The 14,043-nt window shown below is 46.8% G+C and overlaps 1 protein-coding gene across 1 annotated transcript in view; it reads left to right on the top strand.

Moving 5' to 3' along the window:
• The first annotated feature begins 327 nt into the window (after positions 1–327).
• The window catches only part of LOC146811914 (uncharacterized), a 170,208-nt gene continuing 156,492 nt past the window's right edge, over positions 328–14,043 (top strand). Inside the window, exon 1 of the mRNA XM_085618875.1 lies at positions 328–616. Coding sequence (XP_085475001.1) covers positions 499–616 — 118 coding nt within the window. The 5' untranslated portion in view covers positions 328–498. The remainder of the gene's footprint in view (positions 617–14,043) is intronic.

The following is a 14,043-nucleotide window of genomic DNA, read 5'->3' as shown; positions in this document are numbered from 1 at the left end:
ATACATATTGCCCCAGGACAAGTTGTTGTGTACAAACACATGCCTTGACTTCACTTTAATATAAGTTTCGGACATGCCCCTTTTTGAACCTTTTTATTCTAAAACGTTTGACGAAAATATCAAATGTCCATACTCCTCTAAAATGGCCCATTCGACAGTCATCCCATCGCACTGTTTAGGAAATGCGCTTCCGTCATCGCCTCTGGACGCTGCCAACATTCTGCGGCTGCGTCGTACACAGTTCAAAATATAGCACGTTCCGTGACCTTACGTATTACGTTTAGACGTCTGAACCTCGTATAATCTTTGGCCGTCACTACGCTGTGCAGCGAATTCCGGCAAGATTTAAAGTACAACGCACCAGCAGCTTCAGAGGTTGGCACTACGTGGGATTCTGCGCGTGCGCAGAACTCGTTGTTGGTTAAAGGTTTTGCTCAGCTTGAATATTTCAGTCCTTGCTGTGCTGGCGTGGTTGTTCCTCCAGTCCCGGTGTTTACCATGTCGGGCCGTGTCAAGCCTCGCGCAGCAGCTAACGCGGCGTCCATGGCGTGCGGAGAATCCGTGAGTGAGAGGATCCTGCGGGACGTGCATGGGCTGTACACAGAGCCTGAGAGCGGTGAGAGCACTATTGGAACTTAGAGACACGTACTCTGTGACAGGGACACCTCTCCTTCTCGTGTCAACTAATGTATACAGCATTGTAATGGTATCTGTACAGCGCTTACTGCCCCAGGCGAGGCACTGGACTAAATGATCGTCTATGGAACCCTGTGCAAACATGTTGAATGCCTAAAAGTATTTCAATTGTGTGCTTTTTATTCTGAATCTGTGGATTTTTGTGTTAGCGGGAGGAGGGGTGGAATTGCAGATAAGTTGCCGCCTTACCCCCGAGAAAAATTCTCACGAGTCGTTCATTTAGTCGAGTGCTTTTTAATTGGAATCTGTGGATTTTGGGGGTAGTGGGTAGGTGCGGATACATTACCCCTTTACCCCGATAAATATTCGCACGAGCCGTGCATGTATTCGTGTTCTGGAAAAGCCTGGAACTGATACTCGAATAGCAGCTATGATAAAATCCTCTTTATTCTCTTTTAACAGATAGCCATTCCCTTCCTTAAAATCCATGTAGGAATAGTTTAAACAGCGGTAAAGACCATTGGAATTATGCAGCAGGGGAGGGCTAAATTATGCAGCAGGGTTGGGTGAATTATGCAGCAAGAATAGGCAAATTTTGTGGCGTAATGCGGCCTATTGTTTGATAGTATTCATTATGTAGTACTTTTTACACTTGTTTAAATTATCTGGGCATTGAGCGTATCTCCTTAGTACCAGTTTAACACCCGAATATAGGAATAAGCAACAGAAAGTTAACCAGTCAAGCTTTGCAACTGGGCCTTCCACTGTGCAGCAACACATGTTTTTGCATTATTAGTAACTTTTGAACCGTTTGAACTAGAAACTATTTTTGTTGTGAAAATCTGCAGATAATGCAGCAAGTGATTAAATCTGTGGCAAATCTATGATCATGCGAAAACCGATGTGGCCGCACAATATCATAATTCCCGTGGCCCTGCTTATATGGCTTAGATTCACGTTGTATTTGTTGCTTTAAGTTTGTATTTTAAAGAGTAGGAAAAATTCCAGTTTTGAACTATGGACCTGATTCTTTAACCTTTCTTTCCATTAGGCTGCTTGTCCAGTATGTAAAATGCTGGTCAAGTAGCAATACTAGTTGCAAATCTTGTTAGAGCTTGCAAATGAGGTACTTGGAAGGGTGTTTTTTTTTTAGGTCTAGCTTCCCAGACAGCATAAGCTAGTAGTCTCCAACGCTTTTAGGTCGAAGCCTACAAGACAGCACAGGTGTCTGGTTTGCTAAAGACATCTGGGGACGTTCAGAAAGCTTCCCTGGTTATGCATTCCTCCCTTTGCTGACCATTGGCTTTGGGGTTGGTAAAACGCATTTTCTGGCTTTCTATTTGCTGGCTTTATTTGTTTTAGGCTGGCCAGTGTGGGTTTGTCCTTCCCAAGGGGAAACGCATTTTCACACTTCCTCTCCTTGTATTCCTCCACGAGTGCTCCTTTCTGTTAACAGGTCTGTAAATCTTGTTCTTATATTGTCACATTAGTTGTGCATTCAAAGACATGGGTTGCCGTGTAGTTCCTACAAATCTATATAGGATCTGCTCGTTTAGACAACATGAACTAGGGGATTAGTATCCAGACTGATTCTAGACACCCCAAAGGATATGTTAGTTTGTAGACCAGCTAGCTCAAAGTGCCACCATGAGCCCCTCTTACCAAGGAGCAAATAGTTTCTGGCAACTATTGAACATGACAACCCTGTCCCCACGGGGATCGTGGAAACAGTACAGTACTTTTCGCTCAGTCACTCATGCTCACTTTGTCTCAGAGAGATACACAGACTAAACGGTGGGGAAGTTTTCAAATAGTGTTTATGGAACCAGCATCATTCTAGCATAAAATACGGGTGCTGCAACAACCATTAGACACAAACGGATATATCTGGTTATGAGTACCAATAGAGTAAAGAAAGGGTAGAATAAAAAATTAGCTAGCATTCGCGCCAAGAATTTTCAATTCTATTAAGGACACGGAGGCGAGGATTATGCTTCTCTTTCTATTTATTGCTACTCACAGCAGCCAATGAAAACTTTTCTTATGCAAACAAAACTACGTTTCCCATGATGCATATACCACATCACTTCCTGCAGAGCCCCATAAGAGCCAGTAACACCGGAACCAGTCCTCTTTCTTTGCTCCGAACAAAAAGTCCAATAAGTATAATAAAGTTCAACAACAGCTTCCAACGTGGAAGAAAACCAGACCAGCTGGGAAGAACGTCAATCTGCACACTGGATTAATCCATCTTCTTGTCAGATCCTGAAAAAAACAGAGACGAGACAAAACAACCCGTAACTTCTGTATAAACAGAGTATATACACAAACGGGTGGGCAAAAAATTACATTACAGTAATTTAACCGGGTGGGATAATCCTCGCCTCCGTGTCCTTAATAGAATTGAAAATTCTTGGCGTGAATGCTAGCTAATTTTTTATTCTATTACAGGACCGGAGGCTTCGTATTATGCTAGTTTAACGCTTATTAAAAACAACAGAGGATATATCACCCACCGGTTTATAATAAAACTGTTTAAACGTTGATTCAGACGACCAGTCTGCAGAATGCATAATATCTTGCACAGTGGAACCCAACATGAAAGTCTTAGAGGCCATAGCGCCTCGGACAGAATGTGCACCAAAGACCTGAGTATCGACACCTGCTTCTTGCATGACATCTTTGAGCCATCGGGCTATGGTAGCCGCTGTCACAGGTTTGTATGGTTTCTGCAGAGCAATTAACAATTGTGCCACCCCATCAGGCCTGGTAGACCTGGTACATTCTTCATAAGCCTTGAGGCATTGAACCACACAAAGTTTAGCATTATCGGGAAAAGCATGATAATCCACACTGCGTGACATTGTTTTAGTTCTAGAAGTAATAGAAAACGAAACTCCCTCCGGAGTAAATACTCTACCTGTAATATCAAGAGCTTTAACATCCGAAGAACGTCTACAAGCTGCCAGGCAAAGCAACATGGCCAGCTTGGCCGACAATTGTTTCCTGGACAACCTATTGTTGTCGGGCCAACCATTAAAGATTGACAGAACCAGTGAGACATCCCACAAAGAAGAGTACTTTGGTTTGGGTGGATTAGCTACTCTGATGCCCTTTAGGAGTTTACATATTAAAGGATGCATTCCGACAGGCTTGCCCTCGATCTGAGAGTGGCCTGCCGGGATGGCGGAACGGAAGTTATTAACAGAGCAGTACGCTAAACCCTCCGACGCCTTCTCTGATAGACAATTTACAATAGAGGGTAATCCCGCCCCCACGGGATCCACATGTTGTCCCATGCACCAACGAACCCAGCATCCCCAGACTGAAGAATATCGCTTCCTGGTAGAGGGGGCCCACGTCTGATTGATAAAGCTCGAAGCTTGGTCCAAAAATCCTGGCATTTGCCAGCGCTGCCTGAAAGTCTCCAGGCCATCAGGGACAGGTGCCCCGATAGAACCATCGGGTGTTTCTCCCCCTGAGGGCCCTGGAGCATCGTCGAGGACCACGGAATCCTCCTGGGGAAGTCGCAACTCTCCTCCAGCAACAACGGGAACCAAGGCTGCGACTTCCACAAGGGAGTCACTAATATCACTTCTGCTTTCTGGCGCATCACCTGAGTGAACACGCGGGGAATGAGGATGAATGGTGGAAACGCGTAATTCAATGTCTGAGTCCACTCCTGCGCAAAGGCGTCCGTCGCCAGCGCCAGAGGGTCCGGCCTCCAGCTGAAAAATGTAGTCATTTGATGGTTCAGCCTGGAGGCAAACAGGTCGATCTCGCAAAGTCCCCAAATCTCCTGTAACCACCGAACCATGCACGGGAGAAGGTGCCAGTCGCTGTAGTCCCTGAGGTGGCGAGAATTCCAATCCGCCACCACATTGGACTGACCCGGAATGTATTCTATCACTGAAATCTGATGGTTCAGGCAATAGTGCCAAAAGGCCTTCGCTATCTCCACCAACATTGAGGACCTCGTGCCCCCCAATTTGTTGATGTACCGGACCGCCGATATGTTGTCCATCCGAAGAAGGATGCAACATGAGATCCGCCTGGGAGCTAATGTCTGGATCGCAAACGATCCTGCGAGGAGCTCTAAACAATTTATGTGAAGATCTAACTCCTCTAGGAACCACTGTCCCCCTGTGGAAATATTTCCGCAGCGCGCTCCCCAACCCCAATGGCTGGCGTCGGATTCTATGACCACCTCTGGTAGAGAGCCAAAGATTGCTTTGCCGTTCCACGCCTCAACGTGGGCCAACCACCATTGCATCTCCTCCCTCACTTTCTGGGAAAGAGGGACCACGTCCGTGTAAGAAAGGCCCTTCTGCAAATGTTGAATTTTGAGTCGCTGAAGGGCCCTGTAGTGTAGGGGACCCGGAAATATCGCCTGAATGGACGACGCAAGAAGGCCCACTATCCGGGCAATCCCCCTGAGCGAGACCATCTGTTTGGTCAGGAACGAGCGAAGCTCCTTCTTGATATCCCGAAATTTGGAAGGCTGAGTTGGGCCGTCTGAGAGTTTATGACGAACCCCAGAAAATCTATCGTCTGTGTGGGGGATAGGACCGATTTTGGTTCGTTGATCACGAACCCCAGATTCTGCAAAATATGAATGGTCATGCGCAAGTGTTGAGCTACTAACTCTGGTGATTGCGCCATAATGAGCATGTCGTCCAAGTAGACAATCATGCAAACCCCTTGTTCCCTGAGATAGGCAACGACCGGTTTCAGAACCTTGGTGAAGCACCACGGTGCTGAGGAAAGTCCGAAAGGAAGGAACAAATATTTGTACCACCGGTTCCGCCATTGAAATTGAAGGAATCTGCGATGGGGCCAATATATGGGAACGGACAGATAAGCGTCCTTCAGGTCCAGACGGACCAACCAGTCCCCTTGCTTCAGTAGATCTGCCAACAGATGGATGCCCTCCATCTTGAAATGCTTGTAAGTCAGAAAGCGATTGAAATCCTTCAAATTGAGTACCAACCTGTAACCACCTCTTTTCTTCTGCACCAGAAAAATATTGCTGCAGAAACCGCGAGGGCCCTCTTTGCAAGGAGCTATCGCGCGTTTCTGCAGCAATCCTTCTATTTCTGAATCTATAAAATCGCACTCTAGTTGGGAAAAAGAAAGCTGTCTGGGACGATGTACCTGACATGGAGTGTGAAAGAATTCTAGGCGGAACCCCTGAACTGTTTGCAATACCCAGGCGTCTTGTGAGATCTGAACCCAATTGTGATAGAAATGCTGAATACGCCCCCCCAAGGGAAGAGGAAATAAATCTGGAGCGCTCACCTGAAGACTCGGTGGCTTGGAATCCTCCTCGATAGGATCCTTTGTTAAAGCGTTGCTTGTTGAAGCGCTGCCTGGTGGGGTAGAAGGTGCCACCGCGGGTGGAGTCCCAATCTCCTCTGCCGCGTCCGAAATCACCTCGTTGAGGACCTTGGGAATGCTGACGGCCAAACGAGCGTCCCCGACCTCGTCAGGCCCGGTTGAAAACCCCGGCGTGGAAACTCGTTTGATCCCAGCCTGAGCTTTGTCCAGGGTCGTGAATGTGCCCACATATTTCGCAACGTCCTTGACGAATCGTTCGCCAAAAAGATTTCCGTCCGCCAACGGCCCAGGTTCCGCCGCAGCCAACTCTGTAAGATTAGAGTCCATGCGCATCAAAATGGACTTCCTGCGCTCTGTGGAAATCGCGCAGTTGGCATTCCCGAGCAGGCAGATAGCCCGTTGGGTCCAGCCTGCCAGCGCATGGGAATCTATTGTGGTACCCGATTCCTGTGCCTCCAGAGCCATCTCCAATATTTTCGCTAGGTGCCCGACCACGTCCAGTAGCTTATCTTGGCATCCTCGCCAAGCGCGATCTAGCCCCTTCTTGGGGTCCTTGGCGAACTTTTTAAGGAAAGTAATTATGATTGGATCAATGTCCGGCGTCTCCGCCACCTTGACCGAGAGGTCCGGTCTGGGACATTCGGACCGCAGCCTGTTGCGCACCTCCTTATCAAAGCCCTTGCGCAAATTCTCGTGTACATACGCAGCCACCTCGGGGGCAGGCAATCAGTCCGAGGATCTGGGGTGAATGATATCCGAGGGGTTGAATGTAAAGGGCGTGGGGGCCGGCGGAGAAGGCTCCACATGTTTAACCTTCAGAGACTTCTTCCTGGGGGGGGGGGGGGGGGGAGGAGTCATCAGGGGTGTCAGAAGAGGTGGAAGTAGACTCCGAGTCAGTATCCTGTACCCTCTCTCGCTCCCTGGCCGGGCGCGGTAGCGACTCATAAGTATCGGAATACGGCTATAATATTGTTGTGGCCCTGCACCGAAGCGTCCAGGGCCTCAACAATATTATCCTCAATGGCAGGTCCCCCTACCTCCTCCTCATACAAGGTATCATCCTCCTCATAACGCACCCAATTTTCCATGGCAGAACCAAACTTGTAAACGTATCTGCTCATAAGGCCACAGCCAGGAGGGAAAATCCAAAGGGGGAGCCAACCCAAGCACAACAACACCGGTACCTAGCTCCTCAGCAACAGCTGTGATTCTATTATTACAGCCCTTCAGGGTGTCGTGGAGCCAGAGAGCAGGAATAAATATTCAAGGAGGTGTGCTCCCTCCAGGCCCAGGTCGTTTTTTCAGCCAGCCAGGCGTCAGCAGTGCTCTCAGGTGAAAAACGCAGCCTAAATGACTAAAAAACGAAAGTAAAACACCTAAAACGGGCCGTTTCGACATGCGTAGCCCAAATCCTACCAAAACAGCCCAATTGGGCTACGCACGTGGAAACACGATCCAAAACCGAAAGTAGCAGGCTCCCGGCGTCACAGGCAGACCAGGGGAGCCTTCGCGCCAACAATCTGTGAAATATACACCCACCGAAGGCGGGGCGGTACCGTGTGCTGAGAGAATTAAATCAAGCGCAAATGCGCTGAAGGTGCCACCGATAAAGCGGACGAGCGCCGCGTCTGTCACCCAACTACCGCGCTAAGCAGCGGTGCATCGCTCGCATCAGAAATGCCCCCAATTCAACTCCGCTATCAGCGGCAGCACAACGCGGTTCATATGCATACAAGCGCGTCCATAAGCGAATATCGCATACCCCTCACACGTGTCGCTTGCACAGTCAAAGCATTTAAAATGCAATACAAATCACAACAATCAATAATTGCAAGTAACGGAGCTCTCAACTTAACTGTCTGCGTGAGCAGCAAAGAAAGAGGACTGGTTCCGGTGTTACTGGCTCTTATGGGGCTCTGCAGGAAGTGATATGGTATATGCATCATGGGAAACGTAGTTTTGTTTGCATAAGAAAAGTTTTCATTGGCTGCTGTGATTAGCAATAAATAGAAAGAGAAGCATAATACGAAGCCTCCGGTCCTGTAATAGAATTCTACCATAGTGCTAAATCAATGAATACATGCAGGCATATTTACACATAACAGTAATAATGCATACTCCTACGATGCAAACCCAAACCCTAACTAGATGTACCTATCATGTAAGTAGCTGTATAGCGAAGAATCCCCTTAAATAGAGCCAACCCCATTACCTGATGTGGGAGAGAAAAGAACCTCGTCTTGGTCTCGAGATGGACACCCCGCAAAGGATGTCAGACCACTGTGTGCTGTAGTATCTGCGTGCTATGACCTCTGTGCCTCGTGTCAGCATGGAAGTCTTTCTCCTCTGGTTTGCACAGCGAAGATATAGTGCTTATATACCCGAAAGGTACCCTCAAGGGTTCTACCTAGAAGCGTTCTATGGGCATGTCGAGCAAGGATGACGCTAGAGGTGACCCTTATACAGAGTTATTATGCAGAAGATGGTAATCCTGCTGTGATAATACATGAGGCTAGTTTTTGGAGAAAACCACACGACAGTCATGTAGCACCTAACCAGGTAAAAGGTCAGCGTCGGATCCCTTATGTAGAACAATGGTAGGACAGATGTAGGTAAAAGGACGTGTAACTACCTAGGCCTATATTGGGGTTCATAACACCCACTCCTCATCCAACTGGATGACATAATATTAAATGTTAAACTATGCCTGTTTAAAAAGCATAAAAACATTGCTAAAATGGGTTTAAAGACATGGTATGTGTTAAAAATTATGTATAGGTAAAAAGCTTGAAGTCTTCTAAAAAGTCAATATACTGTCCGACCAACTGAGCACGCTGAAAGTCATTGTGCTCATTGTGCTCAGTGAGAACAGAAGAGGAAAAATAACAAGCATTTGCAATGCAATAGGTCTCGCAGTTACGCGAGTTTAAACTGTTGGCATTGTAAATGACAATGCCTTTTATTTATGTTTTAATAAGCAAAACAAAAAAGGCATTGTCGTTTAGAATGCCAATAGCTCAAACTCGCGTAATTGCGAGACCTATTGCATTGCAAATGCTTGTTTAGCGCTGCCTCCGACCTGTTATCGCTCTGCTTGTCGGAGTGATCGGGCCGAGGGCGGCAGGCGCCGCGGTAGTATATTAACCCAGAGGTCTGTTTGCGGGGAGATACGACAGCGCGTGCGACCCACAACAGGACGGCAAACGGTCCCCGACAGAGCACGCGCTGAAAACTACACCAGCTCGAATGTAAATCTAATCCGCAGATTCGTGATAAAGGCTTGACTGTGGGCCGCCTGGATTAAACGCAGCGTCAGTTTACGAGCATTCTTCAAAGACAGTTTGTGGCGATTGGAAACTAATTACAGATTGAATTTTTGGGAGAAAATGTGTTTTGATAAAGGCTTGTAACAAAGGCAAGCTAAATGAGATCTCCTTGGATTATTTGGAAATGAATGCGTTCCCTCCGTGAGTGACCTAAAGTAATATATTTTTGTCTGTGTTTAGATTATTGTAGAGATAAAGGTGCAGATTGTGTCTTTACATACAAGGAGATGGTAGGGAGCGAACTAAACATAGATGTAAATCGTCATATTAAATACTCTATCTGTGTAATAAATTCGAGTTTTGCGTGAATGAACCACTGCCTGTAAATATGCGCATTTGTGAAGGCAATTGCAGATCGTGGGCGCCGGTACTCGTTTCTTAAGATGGCGTCTTTTACAACAAGAGAGAACAAGACCAGCCCGGCGGAGCGTGGCGCGCGTGCTTGGCGGGGGAGCGCATTCCAGGCGGGGGAGCAGACCCTTTGAAGTTTGATGCCGAGGGCGCCAGTGGGCTGAAGCGCTTCCCAAAAGCGGATTGCATGGCGGCACGATGCGCGTGATTGTACGCGTGCTCGCCATGCAATCCGCTTTTCGGAGCACTTTTGGGAGCCCCTTACTATAGTCTCGCTTTGCGATCGCTTACGCGATAGCAAGGCGAGACCTAAAAACAAAAAATGAAACCGAGCGCGGTGACCCAAAAGTGGACGCCGTGCTCAGCATACAATTAAAAGCCCTATAAGAAAATCGGCTGCCATTGTCCGAACATTTGAAATTTAATATTGACTAGAAAGTTCTTAAAAGGTCTAGTAATTCGTACTAAAAAACAAAGTAGAGACTATCAATCAAAAGCTTCTTACAATGCAGAATACAAGAAGGATGAGTCACCAAAAGAATGAAAACAAGACCAGCCCGGCGGAGCGTGGCGCGCGCGCTGGGCGGGGGAGCGCATTCCAGGCGGGGGAGCGGACCCTTTGAAGTACGATGCCAAAAGCAGATTGCATGGCGGCACGATGCGCGTGATTGTGCGCGTGCTCGCCATGCAATCCGCTTTTCGGAGCACTCTTGGGAGCCCCTTACTATAGTCTCGCTTAGCGATCGCTTACGCGATAGCAAGGCGAGACCTACAAATGATGTTTTGGAATTCCAGTTTTATTTTTTTTCGAAAAAGCCAAATTGTTCCCAGCACATGGACAGCCAAATGTTTGTGTGCCCTGTGCGGGAGCCGATAAATCACTGTTGCCTGCCTTCGCAGATGATGGTCCCTGTAACACCTCTTGGATCAGGTCAATGGAGCAAAGGTGATCTTCTCCAGTCCCCACAGCCAGTGCTGAGGAAGGTTTTGATGCCTGTAAGCCTTGTGCAGAGACGATGTCCATTCCAAGAGGAGCTAAAGCATCCTGTGGTGGATCTAAGAATGCTAACATCAGGATTGGAATACACTGAAGGCACTGCACTACATGGGCCTTTAATGGGTCCAGCAGTACATCTACGTTCGGAGGCGCAACCGATGGAAGTGTTTGACACATGTCTAACACGCATTATTGTCCGCAGAATAAGCAGCGGAGTACAGGCAAGGCGCAGTCAACCCAGACTGATGTGAATGACCGAAACAATGCTCGCTTATTTCCTGAAGCAGCGTTGTACCCAGATGGAGTACCATGCGTTCATGGCAACGTCGCTCCAAGGGCGCTTTTTAGGTCTCGCCTGAGCCAGCGCTTTAGCGCTGCTCTGGCGAGAGCTTTAGAAAGCGGGATTTGGAAGTGCAAACTAGTGCTTTTCAGGCCACCAACTACAGTGCATGTGCGCCGGGCGCGCGCACCATTTGTCAGCCTGCTGATCACTTTCATGGCTGCTTTGATGTTCTGAGTGAGCGGCGCGGCCACTGAGAACATCAAAGCGGCCGCGAAAGTGATCACCATATGCCAGCCTTCCCTGTGTTGCTTTAGCACTCACCGCTCCCCCCTTCCATGTTACCGTGTGGCTCACTTTCAATTTCACGGCCGCGCGGCCAATGCTTGTTTCTTGAAGTTCCCATTGTTGAAATGGTGAGCCCAAGACACTTGCAACTCGCTATGTTACTACCATGCCTTGAATTTTTGTTTCTCACCCTTCCCCAGCCTGCTACTTTGCGCAGCGCAGGCTTTCACAGAGTGAAAAACACTTCTCACCTTGGGCGCAAGATTATGGTGTGGAAATACTCTGCCTACTCTCCCCCTTGGCAATGTGTGCTCTGTCGCCTGCAAGGTTCTAACCGTTGTTAATAGCCCAAGCACCTTTTGCCACTGCACTTACCCTTAAACCCTCCTGCACGAGCTCACCAGGCCCACCTGCAGCCCTCACTGCTGCCAGGCTGGCTATGCCCTCTCCCTTCGGTGTATCAAAGCACATACAGGCAGCTACCGAAAACTACAACAAGCATTGGCAAAGCCAATCAGCCATGCTTAGCAAAGTCAATAGGTGTCCATTGCTTTTATAACGCATTTGTCAATGCTGCTCCACATCAGCGAGAAAAAAAAAAATGTTTGCCAATGCCGAACATTGGCAAAAAAAAAGTGCAATGACGTACAAGCACTTGCATGATCAGGCATGCACTGCACATGTATAGGTCAGCACAGTACAGCTGCCCGGCATGATGTCTGAAAACGTATATCTGACCACACATACATGCATATGGCAGGGTGTAGTCATTGTTTTTTTTATTTACCATTCAAAGATGTCCGAAGCCTATTTTGGAGCAGTAAATAACGAGCATTTGCAATGCAATAGATCTCGCATTTACACGAGTTTACGCTAATTGCATTGTAAATGACAATGCCTTTTAAAAGAAAAGGCATTGTTATTTGCAATGTCATTAGCTCAAACTCACGTAAACGCGAGACCTATTGCATTGCAAATACTTGTTCTATTTGTATTGGGGACGTCCATTGCGTAGCAGAAGAGTTTAAACCAGAATACCCACTAGAAGTAGCAGGATCAGTGGAAGAGCTCCAAAAATGCTTCCAAATAAGAAGTGTATCAATGATGGAATAACTCTGAAAATAGTCTGAAAGGTGCTTAATAGCCCAGAACCCAGGGTCTTAAATAGGTGTACTATCCCACTCTTATCAGACATGTTAAAGATACAATGTACCATTTCCACATAATGGAGAGGGAAGTTAGTTCGGACAAGGGCCTGTATCTTAGCTGAAGACCATGCAACCTGTAGATCAAAAGTCTTGCGGGTTGAGGCTAAGGCCACCTTTTTTTGTTGTAAAAGTATGGATTTCAGTCTTCTTAGGGAAACATTCACCGAAGGCCATAGTGGCTCCTCCCCGACTGTGTGGGTTGGTTGAAACAATATTTGCATACAAGTAACCAAGGAACTTACTGTGACCAGATATGAGGTGCCTGGCAGCATTCCGCAACAACCTTGATTATTCAACATCAAATAATTCCCATTCAAGAGTAGTTTGAACACCGGATGAATCACAGCAACTGAAGCGTTGCAACCTCGGTGAAGCATAATATCCTAACAAATTAAAGATCCACGTAACAAATTCTCGCAGTCTGAACCGCTTAAAAAGATTTCAGTGTCGCTATTTCTGCATCTTAATCTGTACAGTAACTCCCAAATTCATGGATGTATTCCTCACCCAACGCTTCATACCAACCTACCTGGTGGTACTGCAGACAATACTGATATTGAAATTTTGTTACTGGCAACGTGATATGGCCATGTACTAACCATTCCGTGGAAGGGATTCAGCCACTGTAAAGGGTAGTTGGTCTAATGTTTCAATGTGCAACATTGTATATTTTGCATTTCTTTGTGCCATTGTAGTCTGCCTTTTCGTTAAATTATAAGCAGAACACAGAGATGTACTGTTGATATCGCCAGGGCACGTGACCGGAGCGCAATGAATCTAACGTCCATCTTAGTAACAGAATTGATCGTAGCTGTGACTGCCCATGTTGCAGAATGGACAAATCTTGTTCCATAATATCTCTAGCAGAAGACAAAATGTTGCCCAGTGAATAAATCCTTGATGTTAATGTGGTCATGCCATTGTCGACCACTGTCAAAGCATTTTCAAGGTTAGCCCAATCAATTTCACACAATCTCTCCGCAGCTTTCTGTTCAGAGATCTTCCATACTTTGTTGTAAATAACGTTTAAGAAGCGTTTTCAATGTGGTTTTCAGGGACCTAACAAAAAATCCCATAGATTTATGTCATCTGAAAGTAAGGATAAGTGTTGTTTCACCTGGGACAGTGTTGAGGTTTTTAGCCAATCTAGGCATAACTTCCCAACACTGTAGGATGTCACCACCACCGGATGTTCTTGTTGTACATAGCGTTGATCAGGCCTATGAATAGTAAACCCCTTGGTGGTACCCCTGAATCTTGACTGACACCTATTTGTGTCGTGAGGCCATACCTGCCATCCCTTCCAATTAGGGTCTAATAAATTGTATAAACCATCATGTATGTTATCTAGCTTATCCTCACTATGCTGTGTATAGCATGTGTAAGTGAGGGAGTTCGAGGTGTGTTCAAGTCCTTGATCTTGGCTAGTCCAAGACAAGAGTTCTGTTGCCCGGTATCGTTCAGAAAAATAATCTGTTGTGGTATGAGACATCCTCTAAACAAAGCTTCAGTTCCTTGAACTTGCCTATCTTTAGTCCCCTAGACAGATTTGGTGTCTATAGTGTCCCTCCAAAGGTCGAATCCTTGTTAAGACAGCTGGGAAATAAAGGAAGCAGAATA

Source organism: Triturus cristatus, chromosome 7, assembly GCF_964204655.1.
Source record: "Triturus cristatus chromosome 7, aTriCri1.1, whole genome shotgun sequence".
Taxonomy (NCBI): domain Eukaryota; kingdom Metazoa; phylum Chordata; class Amphibia; order Caudata; family Salamandridae; genus Triturus; species Triturus cristatus.
The sequence above is the reverse complement of the archived record's forward strand: the minus strand, read 5'-3'. Positions and strand labels throughout refer to the sequence as shown.